Below are 17,729 nucleotides of genomic sequence, written 5' to 3'. Positions count from 1 at the left end.
TGGGATAAAGCGGTATAGATGATAAGTGAGTGAGTGAAGTCCAACTGTGTCGATACCAGCTATACAGATTTAAAATTAGTGGGGAAAAAGGAACAGAAAGGAGAATATCATGAAATCATAAACTTTTAGGAGCAGTATAACTCATTATTAGTTTTATTCAGATTTATACAGATGCCAACACACTACGGGCAATCCCCATGCTTGGTTGGTTGGTACTCCGGTTTTCCCCTGTGGTGAAATAACCACTTAATCACTTGAGGGGAAAAATTAACCACATGAGGGGGAAAAATTTCATGGCCATAACTTGTTAAGGCGTGGAAACAAGATACTATGTTGTGGCCACGATTTAATAACCTCATAGCATTTAGCCCTTTTGTAAACTATGAACTCACTATGTTTATAATACTTACTATATAATACAGCATAGGGAACATGTGCGGCTGGAGCTATCCCGTGTTGACAATTGTACATGCGCATCCTAGAGTTTCAGTTCTGTATATTTTGGCTCATATCGCACTTAGTATATAATACTTTGTTTAAATACTTCTGTAACCTTTATGACATTGACACACAGCATACCTCCAAAATAACAATCATCCTGTCACATCAGGGACATGAATGATCTCATTACCACTCGTTTTTAAGTCATGGCCACAGCATAGTACCTTGTGGCCATGCATAATACTAGTAATAATAGTTTTTAAGTCATGGCCACAACATAGTATCTCATTCCCACACCTAGTAAGTCGTGACCACAACATAGTACACTATGTCATTCCCACACCTTAGTGCTGCTCTGTAAACCCTGTCTTCTCTCTTCCTAACACAGACTTTAAGGAAGTCTAATATCACGCTTCAGTAAACTTTGTTAGTTAATGAACAAATATAACTTTAAAACTTCGTAGACGATCAATAAAAGTCGCCCAGTCTCTCCGCGGGCTAAGACCGCGTGTCAGGTGCCAGCAGGGCATTCTGGGAAATGTAGTCTGTTGTCAGTGTAGTCCATGGAGCCACAGCCTTCTTGGCTAAAAGTTGGGAGCTGAACCTCCTCGGCCTCGTGGTAACAGTGTCGCGTTCAATATCTTCGAGGCTGTAATGATAAAGAAAAGTCCCGGATACCGTTTTAACCGGTAGTTTATAAGTCGGAAACTAACGAGACGGTAAAGTTTAAACCTTTTCTAGTAATTGAGCTAAAACTTCCCGGAAGTGAAGCGCTTTCAGCTCAGGCACAGTGAGTACCGCCTAACCTTCTGTATTAATGTGTCGGTTTAATACAGGAACAGGATTCTGTCTGTGTTTAGTGTCGGGAGTCATTAATTATTAACAGTCATGGATCATTAAAGTGCACGTGGAGCGTCGTGTTTCTATAAACATTACGTCATTATATTATACTTAGCTTGAGCGCAAAGTTTCGCGTTTTCTCAGTTCTGTTTACAGGACACATGTAGTCTATGGGTGTTTTACTGACGGCCCGGTTTTACTGACGTTACCGACCGAGACGGTTCGGTTTTACAGACGTTACCGACCCTGACGGTTCGGTTTTACAGACGTTACCGACCCTGACGGTTCGGTTTTACAGACGTTACCGACCGAGACGGTTCGGTTTTACAGACGTTACCGACCCTGACGGTTCGGTTTTACAGACGTGACCGACCCTGACGGTTCGGTTTTACAGACGTGACCGACCCTGACGGTTCGGTTTTACTGACGTTACCGACCCTGACGGTTCGGTTTTACAGACGCTACCGACCCTGACGGTTCGGTTTTACAGACGTGACCGACCCTGACGGTTCGGTTTTACAGACGTGACCGACCGAGACGGTTCGGTTTTACAGACGCTATCGACCCTGACGGTTCGGTTTTACAGACGTGACCGACCCTGACGGTTCGGTTTTACAGACGTGACCGACCCTGACGGTTCGGTTTTAAAGACGTTACCGTCCGAGACGGTTCGGTTTTACAGACGTGACCGACCCTGACGGTTCGGTTTTACAGACGTGACCGACCCTGACGGTTCGGTTTTACAGACGTGACCGACCCTGACGGTTCGGTTTTACAGACGTGACCGACCCTGACGGTTCGGTTTTACAGACGTGACCGACCCTGACGGTTCGGTTTTACAGACGTGACCGACCCTGACGGTTCGGTTTTACTGACGTTACCGACCCTGACGGTTCGGTTTTACAGACGCTACCGACCCTGACGGTTCGGTTTTACAGACGTGACCGACCCTGACGGTTCGGTTTTACAGACGCTACCGACCGAGACGGTTCGGTTTTACAGACGCTATCGACCCTGACGGTTCGGTTTTACAGACGCTATCGACCCTGACGGTTCGGTTTTACAGACGTGACCGACCCTGACGGTTCGGTTTTACAGACGTTACCGTCCGAGACGGTTCGGTTTTACTGACGTTACCGTCCGAGACGGTTCGGTTTTACAGACGTTATCGACCCTGACGGTTCGGTTTTAAAGACGCTACCGACCCTGACGGTTCGGTTTTACAGACGTTATCGACCTTGACGGTTCGGTTTTACAGACGCTACCGACCCTGACGGTTCGGTTTTACAGATGTTGGCCACACGTATTTACACAAAGTTCAGCCTATTAACATTGCACCATGTTTTTGAGAAATAAGAACAAATAAAACACCACACACACAGTAAACCCAATTTTAAACACTGCCTGCTTCACCAGTCCACCCTATGTTTAAACTCTTATAATGTAAATGATACAGTTCCTAAATCTGATTAAAAACTTCCACCTTTAGCACCTGAGACTGAAAGTTCTTTTCTGTAGCCTTTATATGAACTCGCTGTATTTCAGGATACGCAATATAGGCCACAGTGTCACAAACCTTAAAATTTTTTGAAAAGTTACTTAATTCTTATCCTTGACTTTAACTTTTGAAGTCCCTACATGACACCTAATGAACATCCTGGTGCGGTCATGAGATAATTTCAAAAAATGGTGGTGTGCACATGTGACAGAACTAGGTTATTTTAATTAGCTTGTTTTTTGTTACTGAAAGCAGTTCTATTTAACAATTCTAATGATTTACAAACATTTCATATTTTATATTTAACCTGTTCTGACTGCAGTAGTTGATTGATAGAAATTGATATAAAACAAAATGAGAAAATATCGCCTAAATAGGGCATTTAACTTAAAAATTGTCAGGGCAAAATGTCTGGGCTCTTATGAGTTAATATATAAAATAAAATAATATTTTGTTCAGCTATAGTTGGCATTCACCGATTTCTGCATTTGCCTATAGACGTACATGATGTCGAGGGTGAAAGTAAATCCTGCACTTGAATGATAATGAAGTTGAACTGAATAATTGTAATCATTCCAGCTTTTATTTTGCAAATATCAGGCATTTTTAAGCTGCATAGATGACCTTGAAGTCTGAAGATGGCATCACACCCTCAGACGTGCCCTGATTTAGGTGTGTACGCTAAACTAAACCTCAGAAAATGCATACTCGTGTTTAGGCTTTCCGATTGCAGTGTGTGTGACTCGTACTCCATGTTTGAGCCCAGGTTCAGGACGCCGGCAGTCGGTGAAGGGCCAGCTATTGGTATCCCAGCAGCTTCTGGTGGCATCTTTGTATAACTTGGCACCACTGTTAGACTCCGTCCTGGCTGCAGGTCTGCTGTCTCAGGATAACTACCACGAGGTGAAGGCGGAAAAGACGCCACAGACGAGCGCTCGCAAGCTTCTGGAGATTGTTCAGGGTCAGATGGACGAGAGCGAAGCCGCGCGCTTCCTGGAGTGTCTGAGGGAATGCAAGCAGCATTATCCACGTCTGCGTAACTGGCTGTCTGTGGAAACGGGTACGGTGAAACAACACTTTCTGTATTTCACTTTTTATAGCATGAGAATTATAAGCACTAATTGTTGTTTTTTTTACGTTTACAGAGATCCAGCGCGGACCCACAGGTTTGTCTTTTTTATGTATTTTATCATAGCGGGAATCCCTCAGGGTTCGATTCTGGGGTTCTGCCTATAATTTCTTTTGTTTCTGTCACTTACTAAATAATTTATTTATTACTTATTAAATCGTAAATTTTTGTATTAGACCACATGCTGCTTATAAATAATATTTATTATATCATGAGTGGCTAAGTCCTTAGATCAAATAATTCTTGATTACTATTAAAGGGCCCACTTTTTTTTTTGTGTGCGTCAAATTTTTGACTTAGCCTCGTAATAATATGGCCAGTAAGTGCAAGTATAAATCAAATCTTGTGTGTGTGTGTGTGTTAGAGCGGAAACTGCATGACCAGTTCGCCTGCCTGTGTAGCCGCCTGGGCTTGTCCCTGCTGCCCGTGTCTCTGGCGTTGTTTTCCAGCGGCACCCTCACGCAGTTCGATCTGGAACGGATCCAGGCAGCACCGACCCCCATGGAGCAGAGCCACACCTTGCTGACCATCTGCCTTACGAAAGGAGAGATGGCGTGCCAGAGCTTTTACACGGCACTGTACAGCGAAGACCCTCAGCTCGCCGAGGACATACACAGTAAGGAGTCACAGGCAGGTAGTGTGTCAGTCCTCCTGCCCTTATCCAGCACGACTTACCTGCTCGGATATTTAAGAAGATTAATGTGAGTGTCTTGCTCAAAGGCCCAGCAGTGGCAGCTCGGTGGTGCTGGGGTTTGAACCAGCGACCTTCCAATTAGTAGTCCAAGAGCACGTATCAAATTCCTCTATCCTCATCAAGAAATCCAGATTTAATGATCATATTAATTAATTTCCCCTTATGGAATAAAAGTTATCATGATTCCATTCACGCCAGTGCATGTGTTGATAAAAGAACTTACGCCTGTTTAAGGAGTGATGTCTTTTTCTTTTTTTCTTTCAGTCAGTAGTTCATTAAAGGATCTTTCCCTAAACAGCAAGGAGGACAGCAGGATCGCCGTGGCAGTAGAGGAGACACGAGACCCAGGACACCTGCCTTACTCGGGTGAATGAACATTTCCAGATACTCCTGTTTGATCATGACGTCCTGGGTTACGATGCTTATACAGACGTGCTGTTTCTTTTCAGGAGTGCTGCGGAAGGTGAAGGCTCAGCTAGGCGTGGCTGTGGGAGATGAAGCCAGGCTGAACGTGTGTGAGCTGGGGGTTGCAGTGGGTCTGCCACGTCGCACAGCAAAGGAGTGTCTTCTGGAGGGGGTGGGCTTAGAGGACGCTGCTCAGCTGGAGGCTCTGGTGGCTCTGTTCATGGAAAAGACTCGGGATGCAGACCGGCTCGTCAGCAGAGTAGCTGAAATCGAGATTCAAAGTAGGTTGACATTATAAGGGTCAAAAAAGACATGAAAAATAGTGCAGTTATTCACCTTACCTTTTAATAACTTTTAATCCCCATGCTTTGTGGGATTCCTCCGGGTACTCCTGTTTTCTCAAACAGTCTAAAGACAAGCAGAGTCGGTTAATTGGCGTTCCCAAATTGGCAGTAGTGTGTAAATGAGCGGTGTGCCCTGTAATGGATTGGCACATCGTCCGGGGTGTACCTCGCCTCATGCCCGAAGTCTTCTGCCAACCCTATACAGGTTGAGCGCTGTCGAAAATGATTCTATAATTAAATGATTCCTTGGTTGGTTCATGTAGGAAAATGTGTATTGTACAAAAAAACACACCAATATTTATAATTCTATGTCATATTTTTAGTGTGATAGTGAATGTATAAAATGTCTAAAATCCGGTATATCGTACGTGCGTGCGGGAGAAATGGGGTCGGCCGCACCGGTTTTAATTAATCAGTCTGGGAGCACGGTGATAGAAAATGGCTGTCCTGTTGGTAAACAATCCTAATTTAAGAAGAAGAAAAAACCTCAACAAAACCGAGTTCACACTTTATTGGACATACAGTGGAAAACAACTCAGACAAAATGGTGTCCTGGATTCCCCTAGCAATTTAAAGGCACAGAGACAACACTCAAATTTCATGTGAGAATAATTCCCCTAGGCCCGGTTATGTTTTTTGGCCACATTATGGCAGTGTTGCGAAAGGGGACAGAGATTTAGTCAAGTGGATTGGTATGCTTTACATCATGAAAGGCCTGCAAGACTCCCTTTGTCGGACTTAAGAACAGATCGGACTTACGAACTTGCTCTCAGAATGGAACTCGTTCGTAGGTCGGAGACAACCTGTACTTGTGATGCTTTTGAGGTTACATTGTATTATGCAGGCTCTACAGCATAGGTTGGCAATTAGCGGCCCCCGGGCCACATGTGGCCCGCAAGCAAAAACATCTGGCCCGTGAGATTGTTTAAACTAGAGAATGAAAATAAATAAATTATATATTTTTTAAAAATCGGACTGACAGTCTCAAAAAAGCTCTTTGTTTGGAAACCTAATTTTTCAGAACAGAAATATTGCAATCTATCTAAATTCTTATTTGTTATATCTGGATACGAGGGTGAATAAGCGCATCAGCGAGGTGCAGAGCGAACGCTCAACATGCAAAAACAAATGACGTCTTGTTGTGCTTTGCGAGCACCCAGGGGTCCGTTCTTCGTCTGTCTCTAACTCAGTTAGCTGGATTTGTTTGTTGTGGATTTATCCTGATCTTGGATTGTTTGGTTCTTCGATGCGCTTCTCGCATTTGTTGTCATAGCAACATATCCGTAAGCTTGACCCTGCTCGGAAGCAGGTTTATTTCATGTAAACAGGATTTAGGCTCCTGGTGGGTTATGATTGGTTGAAATGGCGAGGTCACATCTGATTGGTTAAAGAGCACAACTGACGCGGACTGACTCACGTGGGAAAAGAAAAGGATCTTGCATATATCCTTGCATCTTGCACATTTATTTTTCAGGGGTTTGTCATGAATATGCAAATAAATAATTATATATAATAAAAATAAATATTTTATAATGATAAATTATATAAACGAAACTAATTTTATAACAAACAATATAAAAGTATACATGTATTTCAAAAATTTTAATATTTCTATTTTTTCATATACAACATATTTATTTTCATATTGCTTATTTTATTTCATTGTCTCATGTAATTTGTAAAGCATTAACCTCTAAATTTATGTTCTAATATAATATTTAATAGCGATTATGGGGGGGGCAATCCATGGCAGGGGGCATTTCTGCGCATAACACGTGTTACAAAAAAAATGGAGCCGCTCTTTTTCCATTTCGTCAACCAATAGCAGGGCTTGTGATCAGTGAGTAGACAACTCAATCCAGCCATACTAATCATCAACAACAGGTGTGCTCGAAGAACCAACCTTGCCGGATCGTAATTAGCACGATGATCTCATCTTAGATGTGTCATTTTATCTCGGATTTCGGTTCTGTCATTTTACGAGCGCCTACCATTCATCCTCCCCTATTAATTCAATAAATTAGCCAATGTTTTGGTCGTGGCCCGCCATGTAATGGCTTGGAAAAAATATGGCCCGAGGCCAAACTTAATTGCCGACCCCTGCTCTACAGCATCAGGAACTAAGCAATATATTGAGCAAATCCATGTAGATGAGTTATACAGTAGATGGTGAACATTATCCCAAATTCCAAGTAAAAGCAGACAGTAAAATAAAATGACATGCAGTTGGTATGTATTAATTATAAAATTCGATTAATCCATGAAATTCTAATTTGTCTATTTAGAAGTTTATGGAAACAACCCGACCCTAGTAGTAAACTTGGTTCATTATCTACTTTCTACTTTATTATTGTCTTTTATTCATTTTCTCGTTGTGTTCTCCAGACGTACAGCTCTCCGAGCGAGGCTGTTTGTCCCTGAAGCTCCTGCAGGATGCCGATGCTCTAATCCGCAGTGCGAGCCACAATAGTTTCCACACCTGGGATTACCTGCACAGTGAAGACTGCGGTGATGAATGCACCTTAGGGACCATCTTCAGCTTCCTGGTGTGGGACTGCCTGGCCGAGGCCGTGGAGGAACCCAAACTGAAGCTCAGCGGCGGCTTGGCTGCAATGCTACAGCAACTGTACGGCTGCACTCGAGTGGACACTGCACTCCTGCAGGAGCTGGAGCAGTGCTGGAGTGAAGGAGGAACCGAGAACCTGCTCCAGAGCGTCAGGGTTCTGGCACAAATTCTGAGAGACCTGCACCCACTAGACGCTGGTCTCCATCTGTCGAGTCCAGTGGAGGGTTTGTATTCCTGCAGGACCCCACTTCACAGGGTCACATCTTTCCAAGGCGTGTCGACCCGAGTCATTAGGAAAGTGCTGAACAGCGTGCTTGCTCCCTCTACACAGCATGACGCGAGTCCTCGAGCTCGGCAGTACAGAGAGGTGTGTGTTTATGTCGCACGACTGTTGGATACAGTGCAGGCGGAAAGGAGCGCTAGAGATTTCGCAAATTCCTCTGTTGCTCAAATCACCCAGCACATCCGTCTCGTTCTCTCCGGACCTGCTTTTAACTTGCAGGCTTTTGATGCAGGAATTTGGAACCGCTTGATGTCCCTGACCGAGTTCAATCCTGCACAGCTGGGCCTGGGCCCTCTCATGCAGCTGCATCAGGAGACCCTGTCTGACCTTAAACAATACCTCCAGCTAGGTGAATACCACAGTTTCCACTTCATCCTGGAGTCTGTCCAGATGCTCGGATCACCACGGCTGATCTCGGTGAACAGCGCCAGGGGGCCTGTCGCCATCGACGACGGTATGGAGGAGAACTTTAGTTTCAAAACTTCAGAGCCAGCGTGCTTCCTGGTGCGTCTGCACTGCCTTGGTTACGAGAAAAGCAAAGGGCGCTTTGAAGTTCACAAGCCCCGGTGTGTGCGCATTTCCCGGCTCAGTGAGGAAGGAACACGGGCAATACACTGCTTAGACGGGGAGGTTTTAGCACAGGAGGATGATAAAATGTGGATTAGGGAAGGCGGGAGTGGATGGTGGGAGGAGCTGCAGTGTGTAACACTAAGATATTCTGCACAGCTTCAGGAACAAGGCTGCTGTTTTACCATCACGACCTCAGAGTCAGAGTGTGAAGTAAAGTTCATGTACAGGCGCGGGAGGCTGTGGGCCACGTCCCAGAGAGGATGTGAGGTGATTTGAGGCTGAACTTTTAAGGAAGCAGTGCCACGTCCTGATCAGACTTAAATGAGGAATATTTACACATATGCACTGTTTATTCTGTTATTTACAGTTCTTCAGGCAGGTTTGAACACAACGATCACACTCGAACAAACATGAACATGACTTGAACAAGAATCAACCTCAGAAGTGAATTCAACATGCTGGTTTTTTTTTTGCATGTTTGCGTTCTGGATATTTTAAAAATGATTAAGCAGGATCTGTGTTTTTTTTTTTAGACTTTATGTACTTGTTTACACTAAGTCACTTAAAAAGTAAAAAAAAAAAAAAAAGTATCTGAGCTAATAAGGAAGGGAATCACCAGGGACCAGTCGATACGATGTCACGCCACCAAGGAGTATCGTGACTCCTGATAAATATAACTTATTTTTCAGAGGAACTGCAAAAAACTTTTTTATTCTAATGCAAACATACATTTTATATATATATATATATATATATATATATATATACACACACAGTGTATAAACAATTCTGGAGTCAGTGTGGTGACACATGAACTGCCACATAAAAGAATCATGATGTTACTTAATAATTTTTTCTCTATTTGGCAACACTTCCATTTCTCTAAATTTTAAACAAACACTGACAAATTAACTAAAGGGTTAATGTCTCTGTATTTCTGAACTGTGAAGTTTTTTTATGAGGTCATTTTTAGTCCTACTCTGCCAGAGAGCCAATCTTTTTTTTTTTTTCTTTGGTTGGTACAATGGAAAGAAAAAGGATATGAACCGTTTGGAATTTCCTGGTTTTCTGCATTAATCTGTCATAAGATGTGATATGATCATCATCCCAGTCAAGAATATTGACAAAATAAGTCTTGTTAACAAAATGAGTTTAGAGGAAACCGCTGCTTACTAAAAAGAACATTGCTGCACACCTGAAGTTTGTGAAAGAGCACATTGGCACTCCACAGTGGTACTGGCAAAAATTGCGCCACCTACCGTAAAGTATGGTAGCGGAAACATGATTTGGGATTGCTTTGCTTCAACAGGACATGGGCAGCTTGAACCAATGCTAAAGCATTTCTGCATGGAAGAATGAGCTAAAATTCCTCCTGAACAACGTGCAGGTCAGATCTACAGGTAAGCCTACAGTTACAGGAAGCATCTGGTTGAGGGTACTGCTGCCAAGGGTTTAACCACTTATTAATTCACTTTTCCCACTAGCATTTTAAATGTTGAAGTGAGTGTGTTCAATAAAAACATAAGATCAGTATTTAAAAAAAAAAAAAAAAATTATTATTTTATGGATCATTATATTTGTCAATACTCGACTTAGATTAAGTTCAGGTCACATTTTATGACGAATGCAGAAAACCATGGAATTCACATACTTTTCCTTGTCACTGTGTTCATATTGTGGAACCAAATTCCTATTCTACCCAATTGTCTCTTTACCTCTTATAACCACATTGTTATAAACATACCTTTAAAAGACTGCTGTACAGTTTTGCCAAACAATGCATTTTCAGACTGTTGCTATTAGAATACACGCTGTAGTTGGCTGATGATGATACTACAGTGCTGTTACGTGAATTTCATGTTAGTGTTGTGAATGTCAGCACATTTCATGTAACTCAAAGTAAACATGTTCTCATTACTGTTACAGTCACAGTTACACAACTATGCAATAAAGTATTTGTCTAGAAGTTTATTGACATTTGCAAAATTAAAAATTGAAACAGCCAGGAATTAAAAAACGCAGGTGGTGTGTAACTGTAGTGTCCCACCAGCCTTCTGGTCATCGAGCTATCGGACGTGAGAGGACAGCGCGAACCAGCCTCCTCCTTTCGGTTTATCCACCTGCGCAAAAAAAAAAAAAAAAAAAAACAAACGTTGTGATAGATCATGTGTTTTATCTTGGATAACGCCTTTACAGTTTACCTTTTAGTAAAGAGATTTATTTCTTCAAATCAGTGCAAAGTAAGTGAGAGAATGTGTTGTGTGAATGTGTGTACCTGTGTAGTAACAATCTGCTTTTGTGTTCCTTCAACGTTTTGTGGAGAAAACGCTCTGGCTGACCTGCAGAAAAAACAAACCCAATAAAACATGCTGCTGAGTTTTGTATGATCTGCACATGCAGCTTCGTTAGTGTGTATGTGACTCACTGCCTGGTGTGAGACGGCTGATCTCTTTCTGGTATGGGGACACACACTTCAGCAGTTGGTCTTCCAATAACTGCCACCAAAAATAAATAAATAATAAGTTCTATCAGTTCAATCATGGCTCCCGTGATGGTTTCCATGCACTAGTGAAAGTGCTTTAACTGTGTAAAGAGATTCAACTGTGTTCTGTTATTCTAAACAATCAAAAAGTCCCGCTTTGACTTGAGCACCACTCCAAAAAGGATGTGTATTTAAACCTTTGGGCATTTAATGCTCTACGCACAACTTAACACTAAACACAAGATCTCGAATGAAGGAATTAATCCTCAAGACATCGATAACACTTCACACCCCATATCACTTTGTAATACTGGAATGCTTCATTGGTCGTAATTTCTAACAAATTGCATTACTCATACTCAAGACTGCTCAATCTGGGAACGGATCCAACGAATAAAACATGGCACTGTAAAAGATGGTGTTTGGAAATGCCTGTAAAACACACACACACACACACACACACCTGTGTGAGGGATGGTGGAGTGCGGGGGTATGGGGGAGATGGAGGGAGAGGCGTTTTGAGACGTAGTCTGCCTTTGCTGCTCGATAAGCTCCAGGAGTTTGGCCCTGGCTGCTGCGCTCTGTCTGTTTAGCTCCTGAAGTCTGTCCTCCATTAGCCTCACTGAGGAGTTGTCCACACCCACACACTACAAAAAACACCCACACATTAAGGTGGTTCCAAGTTTTGTTTAAGACATGTTAATACAGATACAATTGACTGGATGAATCTTGTGGTTTTATGATACTGTTGTCTTATCCACCTCCAAAAAAAAAACAAAAAAAACATAAGCTACATTACTTAAGTAAAACCTTTTCCTTTGCTGGAGGGAACGTTTTTATACTTGTTTATTTATTTATACACCCTTTGATTTTGGCAATCACCCTAAATACCTCTAAGCATTAGTACTTAACAAGCAATACAATATTCAGTAATGCCACCTTTTGTTTGAACTGGGGTACAGCAGAGGGCGATACCCGTCTCTCTGTGCTCGGTGTTGGAGAGGTGTTGCTGTGCCCCAGCTGAGCCCGAATCTCTGCGTTCTGACGTGTTAACTCTACTATCTGCTCCAGCACAGCATCCTGGGAAAGCTGGTCCAGCATCGGAGTAGGACGGGGCAGGATGCTCTCGGGCAGGCTAGCGAACGAGGACGGAGTGCACGAGTCATCTGACTCTGTCGCTGACCCGCTGCCTGGCGTGTGGGAGTCCTCGAAGTGCAAAGATCGGCCACGTCCTGGCAGGAGAAGAATCATGTAAATGCTTTTCTGATAGACTCCTGATGAATCATTGGTGCTTCATGATCACTACGAGTCCTGTTTATTTTTTTTTAAATCATCAGAAATGCTGCACCATCTGACACTCACCTGTAGGTGGTGCTCTGCTGTCTCTCTGGTGTGGAGGAGAGAGCAGCACAGCAGGAGAGAGAATGGCTGGTTCCTCTTGGTCTCTCTCAGCGGTTACAGGCTGGATGTCTCTGCCTGCAAAGATGGAAAAGAATTATTAGTTTAATTAATTATGTCCCTTTATTTTAAACAATTCAAGGTTTCACACTATTTCATGTAAATTAAACTTGACGTGCTCAACCATAGCCATATCTTTTCTCTGCATTAAAGATTAAACAAATCCACGTAGAAACTAAATTTATGAATAAGGAAGTGAAAAAATATATAAGGTATATATTTCAATGGTCAGGATTTTTTTTTATCTTTACAGCAGCACATTAATTAATTAGTATAGAATTCAGTACAAATGTTGCTTTTTGTGATTCATCCTGGACCTTTGATGTAGCTCTAAGTTACTGAACCATGCTGTCTTGACAAACACAAAGTGTGTGGTAGCTCATACTTTGCGCATTTCCCTCTTTGTTTTGTGCGTCTCCGTCCTTTCCCAGCTCTCCCATTGCCAGGATCACCATGTCCAGCCGCTGTTCGAGTTCAGATATTCGCTCCTGCAGACTCACCTGTATGAGAACACCAGAGCGCTCCAGCTCAGATAAACTTATCAATTCCGTTAAAGCGCACACACACACACAAAAAACAACAACATAATAATAAAAAGAATGCAAGCACTCTGGGAACTGACCTTTAGGCTGGCACTTTCCTCTCTCAGTGCGAGACACTCAGCTGTGAGGGCATCAATCAGGCTTCTCTGCTCCATCATCACATCTTCCATCCTCCTCCTCACCTGCGCCTCTTTTTGCGCCTCCTCATCCCTCTGAGAAAACAAACACAGTACACTCAACACACTCTAAAACTAATAATAATTTTAATGTTTGTTTAAAGCTTGTGTACGGTTCCTCACTCGTCTCAGGTGACTGACGATGCGTCCTAAAGTACCAATGAGAGCCACAGAGAAGCCGGTAAGGCCACGGCCATGCTGAAGCTCAGGTTGCTCTGAGGATCCAAAAAGCTCCTGCGGCTCCAAGCAGGCTAATTCAGTCTCCACCTGCGCTAGCATGTCCTGCAGCAGCTCCAGGCTCGACTGATTAGAATTCTGAGAAGTTTCAGGTGAGCGCCCTCTGGTGGACTTGTTTTTACCACCTAAAAGATGAACAACAGGATGAGTAAATACATGGGTGAACAAGAAGTCACTGGACAACCAGGACAAAGAGGCATCAACTTGTGTATCATTACCATAGTGAGAGGGAGACAGTTCAGGATTGAGGACCTGACTGACGAGAGCAGCGGTCTCGCCTGTCTCTGACGGGGACTGCCTCAACTTTAGACGCTGCACAGCCAGGGTTGCATTCAGAGCTTACCAAGCAGAGAGAAAGAAAGAAAAAAAAAAAGATTCATAAAACTTTAGTGAGACTTTAGGGAGATTCAGTGAAAAGTGTTTTTACCAGCACGGTCCTCTGAGCTTGGTGCGTTAGAGGGAGTCTGAGGCAGGTTCTGCTGATGTGGTTGCTGAGTTGTTCTCCAAACAGAAGGCTTAGCTTTACACGTTTTTCTTTTCTGCCTATAAAACATGCATGAAACAGGCTAGTCGTATTAATCCGTAATAATAAGAACTTAACGGAGAGTGTAAATAATAAATAAGTACCTGCTTGTCTCTCTGTCGAAGCTGACTGAGACATCCTGAACAACATCTTGCCCGTGCTCAAGTGCAGAATCATCATTTAAAGCCTAAAGGGAATAAAAAGGTCACATCACGTCTTTCACGAGTGAGGTTAAAACTTGTTCCAATAAATAAATTAATAATAAAAAAAATATATATGAAAGCATGCTTTTAAATTAATGCATTTAACTGCCATTTAGTTATTTTCTGTCATGGAATAATGCTCTAGCATAAAGACCTAACACTCAAAGAAAAAAAAAAAACTTTAAAAAAAAAAAATAATAATAATTTAAAAGTTTAAAGTGCTTTTAGATTTTTAAGAGAAAAACAAGAAGCTAGTGACATAATGGCTCTTTATAGCAGGCGTTGTTTGTACAGGAACCCTGTATGCAGCAGCTTTGACTTTCATGCCATATTGTTAGCGCATCACAGGCGTTCCTCACAGACTGAAACAGTAGGCAGCGTCAACCATGTAACAGTAGACAGCGTACTTATCACCTTTTATGTAATACTGTTAGGTAATCATTTATCCGCCAGAAACACTGAAAAAGCATCTGTACTTCACATGAGCTGTTATATTTTCTTATAACAGCACCCCTACAAGAGTTTTATTCTAAATACAGAATGTATGAAAATATGTACTACCATTTGTACGTCAGACCCTCGAATACCTGACTCGGGTAGAGACAGCCTTACCTGGTGGTGCATCATTGAGTGGCTGAGCAATGACAGCTGGGTTGGTGGGTCCTGATTCTGCAGCACAGGAAGTTCAGAATCCGACTCGCAGCTGGGTGCTATGGTCACACTCGGGAATCCTAAATCAAAACCACACAACAGAAAAGGAAGACAGCCTTAAGAGAATAAGGAAGACAGCCTTAAGAGAATAAGCCTCAATTACAGGGGAAAAATACTGTGTGGTTCAAAAATAATGCTGTACCTTTTTGTCTGCGAGGTGTGTCTCCGAACAGATCTTTTACCACGGCCAGTGCACGGTCAGAGTGTGTGAGGACGCCCTGCAGCTCGCAATGATCAGATAACACCTACGTACACACAGACATGCCTTATGTAGCAGTGTGGTGTGATTTAGAAGCCTATAAAAAAGAAAGTGAATTTGTTTGTCCCCCAAATCAGACACCCAAAATATGATGTGACAGTATGGGGGGGGGGGGAGATATGGGCAATAGGCCACATTGCTAGAGGAGGGTCTAACCTGCATTCCAAGTCAAAATCAGACCAAACACGTTTTAAATAAAGCACAATATCCATTATCTCTCAGTACCTGAAACACACACTGCTCACATTATCTGCACAAGGTAAATCATTTTTATTGTGGAATCAGAAGTTACCTCTTAGGTTTCAAAGCCTGGAGAATCAACTCTCTTTGGGATCGAATACAATCCCTTTGACGACTCGTCGCAAATTTATATGGTGTACGTCAAGACAAATCAAATGATGTACCTAGTTTTGAGCTTATTAATTCAAATAAACTCAGGTGACTTACTACATGCTCTGTAACATATGCCACATAATCAGTAATGAAATTTGCTTTCATCTATCTTGATACATTTTGTTTATTAGTATTTATAGCTCTACCGGATTTTCTGAAAATAAAAACTGCTCAAGTTTGCAAAGAAAACATAGACGTTCAAATATAGCTGCGTCGAAAAAAACAGAATTCCAAGATGTTTCATGTTATTCTATGCGTGTGTCTGCGTGTACCTCTCTGAACAATCGCAGTCTGGTCTGGTCTAGTCCAGGAGGGCTGGGCACCCGGGGTTTTCTGTTTTTCACTCTTTTCTCCCTCAGCTCCCACTGTGCAGCAGCTCTGTTGCAAGATCGGTGCAAGGCATGCCGCCTGGACTGAAAGAGAAAAGGGGTTTTAAGAAGCAAAATACATCCTCTGGCAAAATTGTGGAATTGCAATACGTGTAGGGTAAAACGTTGTTTTTTTTTTTTTTTTACTTCATAGCAAATAAAGGATAAACATAACACCATTCTGGCGCCATTAAATATACCTCAGACTAATTAAATTAAACTTTAATTTTTTCCTTTGCAAATTTCTCATAGTATCCTCGACAGTTTCGTATGGTTGTAGCACTGCAAAAAATATAACAGTTTTATCTGAGATAACATTTCCTGACATACTGGTAGCACTGGTAGACATGTTTTTAACATTATCAAAATATAATTCCTATTATTTTAACACTGGTAGCATTTTCTTACTCAATGATTTAACAATGTTTCAACTAGTTGACTGTTAAGTTTACCATGCATACAATAAAATACAGTGCACAATAAATAACTAAACTTTGTCAATTTCTTCTTTAAAATTTTACTTTCTCTAGATGGACATACAGCCGAGTAACCTGGCTGTATGGCCATCTAACAGCTTACACACAAGTAATCGGGCAGCATGGAAATAAGATTGCAGTTAGTCTTTAGGCGACAACTGTTTCTTAGGGATTTGGGTAAATCTCCTCAGACACCCCTCCCAAAAAAAATTATAAGATAAAATAAGCAATGGAGTCCAGTGTAAGGAAAAGCAACAACTGACAACTATGGCAGCCTTTTTTTTATTATTATGTTTCCTCTAAATATGTCAGTAGTCATACAATGGTTGATGCTCTTGTGTGACCGTGATTTCTTTTTTTTTTGTGCATATATTTTTCATGTTGAAATGTGAATACATTCATCATCCCCGCTGTATGTGACTTTTTTTTTTTATTATTTTCTGGAAATAAAAAAGAAGAAGAAACATTTCTGAGTGAACATCCATTAAGTGTAACATGAGTTTCTCACCAGCTCCTCAGCTGTAGACTTGTACACTGACAGATCATTAACTGTGCTCTGAATGAGGAACAGAAACAATCCAAATTAAGCAAAACAATTCCCAACAAGATTGTAAATTTATATATATATAGTGTAAAACTGAATGCTGTAAATTACCACCCATTCTCTCTTAGGAATTGAGACTTTCTTCGTTCTCACTGGTCTCCGGTTAATCCGCACGAACGACATCTCTTTCACATAACAACACAATACAGGCATCACTAACATGTTTAATTATTAAACTTTTTGTCTACACACCATGTTTGTTTTGTTTTTTTGCCCCATTTTAACAACGAAAATCCTAAGGAAGTTAGTAAAAAGCAGCGCGAGCCTTCCAGCTAGCTAGCTAACTTACCCGTGCTAAACAGCGTCTTACTTACTTGTCTGTTTAACGTACTACATAAACACTGTAGAAATAAAGATTATATTTGCTAATAAACACTGAATCCTCCACAGTATTTACCTCTCCGGATGGATAAAGCAGTCGGTGTGTGTGTTGTTGCCAAGAGCTGAGTTTTTAAAAACCACCGCCAATCAGCGCGCGCTCCAAAATAAAAGTCCTAAACGGCCGCTTGTTAGCAACATTAGCATCA

At 41.9% G+C, this 17,729-nt stretch overlaps 2 protein-coding genes across 3 annotated transcripts; one reads left to right on the top strand and one right to left on the bottom strand.

The window, feature by feature from the left end:
• Positions 1–997: 997 nt before the first annotated feature.
• Positions 998–10,741, top strand: LOC128514239 (uncharacterized). Its single transcript, XM_053488001.1, has 8 exons — positions 998–1,231; positions 3,380–3,451; positions 3,546–3,839; positions 3,925–3,945; positions 4,273–4,524; positions 4,867–4,968; positions 5,052–5,288; positions 7,737–10,741. The coding sequence occupies exons 2-8, from the start codon at positions 3,418–3,420 to the stop codon at positions 9,044–9,046; spliced, it is 2,250 nt and encodes a 749-aa protein (XP_053343976.1). The 5' UTR covers positions 998–1,231; positions 3,380–3,417; the 3' UTR covers positions 9,047–10,741.
• On the bottom strand, positions 10,724–17,661 carry spice1 (spindle and centriole associated protein 1). Of its 2 annotated transcripts, XM_053488002.1 has the most exons (18): positions 17,600–17,661; positions 17,254–17,327; positions 17,107–17,154; positions 16,027–16,167; positions 15,245–15,347; positions 15,004–15,122; positions 14,293–14,375; positions 14,093–14,208; positions 13,884–14,003; positions 13,552–13,790; positions 13,333–13,464; positions 13,096–13,210; positions 12,615–12,728; positions 12,192–12,484; positions 11,716–11,899; positions 11,196–11,265; positions 11,046–11,109; positions 10,724–10,890 (listed from the first exon to the last, which is right to left on the bottom strand). In XM_053488002.1, exons 2-18 carry the CDS (start codon positions 17,323–17,325, stop codon positions 10,837–10,839), a joined length of 2,067 nt encoding a protein of 688 aa, XP_053343977.1. In that variant the 5' UTR covers positions 17,326–17,327; positions 17,600–17,661; the 3' UTR covers positions 10,724–10,836. The 2 variants fall into 2 exon arrangements, with proteins under 2 accessions (XP_053343977.1, XP_053343978.1); XM_053488003.1 differs by lacking the exons at positions 15,004–15,122; positions 15,245–15,347.
• Positions 17,662–17,729: the final 68 nt, after the last annotated feature.

The sequence above is a fragment of the Clarias gariepinus genome, chromosome 26, assembly GCF_024256425.1.
Source record: "Clarias gariepinus isolate MV-2021 ecotype Netherlands chromosome 26, CGAR_prim_01v2, whole genome shotgun sequence".
In the NCBI taxonomy this organism is placed as follows: Eukaryota; Metazoa; Chordata; class Actinopteri; order Siluriformes; family Clariidae; genus Clarias; species Clarias gariepinus.
Note: the sequence above shows the minus strand (reverse complement) of the source record. Positions and strands in the feature narration are given on the sequence as shown.

Excerpts from the sequence above, each read along its gene's own strand:
- LOC128514239 (XM_053488001.1), top strand. The coding sequence starts at position 3,418 with ATGGCATCACACCCTCAGACGTGCCCTGATTTAG. Across the intron at positions 3,840-3,924 it reads CTGGCTGTCTGTGGAAACGG|AGATCCAGCGCGGACCCACA; the intron begins GTACGGTGAAAC and ends TTACGTTTACAG. Across the intron at positions 5,289-7,736 it reads AGCTGAAATCGAGATTCAAA|ACGTACAGCTCTCCGAGCGA; the intron begins GTAGGTTGACAT and ends TGTGTTCTCCAG.
- spice1 (XM_053488002.1), bottom strand. The coding sequence starts at position 17,325 with ATGTCGTTCGTGCGGATTAACCGGAGACCAGTGAGAACGAAGAAAGTC. Across the intron at positions 12,485-12,614 it reads CAGCAGAGCACCACCTACAG|GACGTGGCCGATCTTTGCAC; the intron begins GTGAGTGTCAGA and ends TTCTCCTGCCAG. Across the intron at positions 11,266-11,715 it reads CTCCACCATCCCTCACACAG|TTATTGGAAGACCAACTGCT; the intron begins GTGTGTGTGTGT and ends TTTTGGTGGCAG.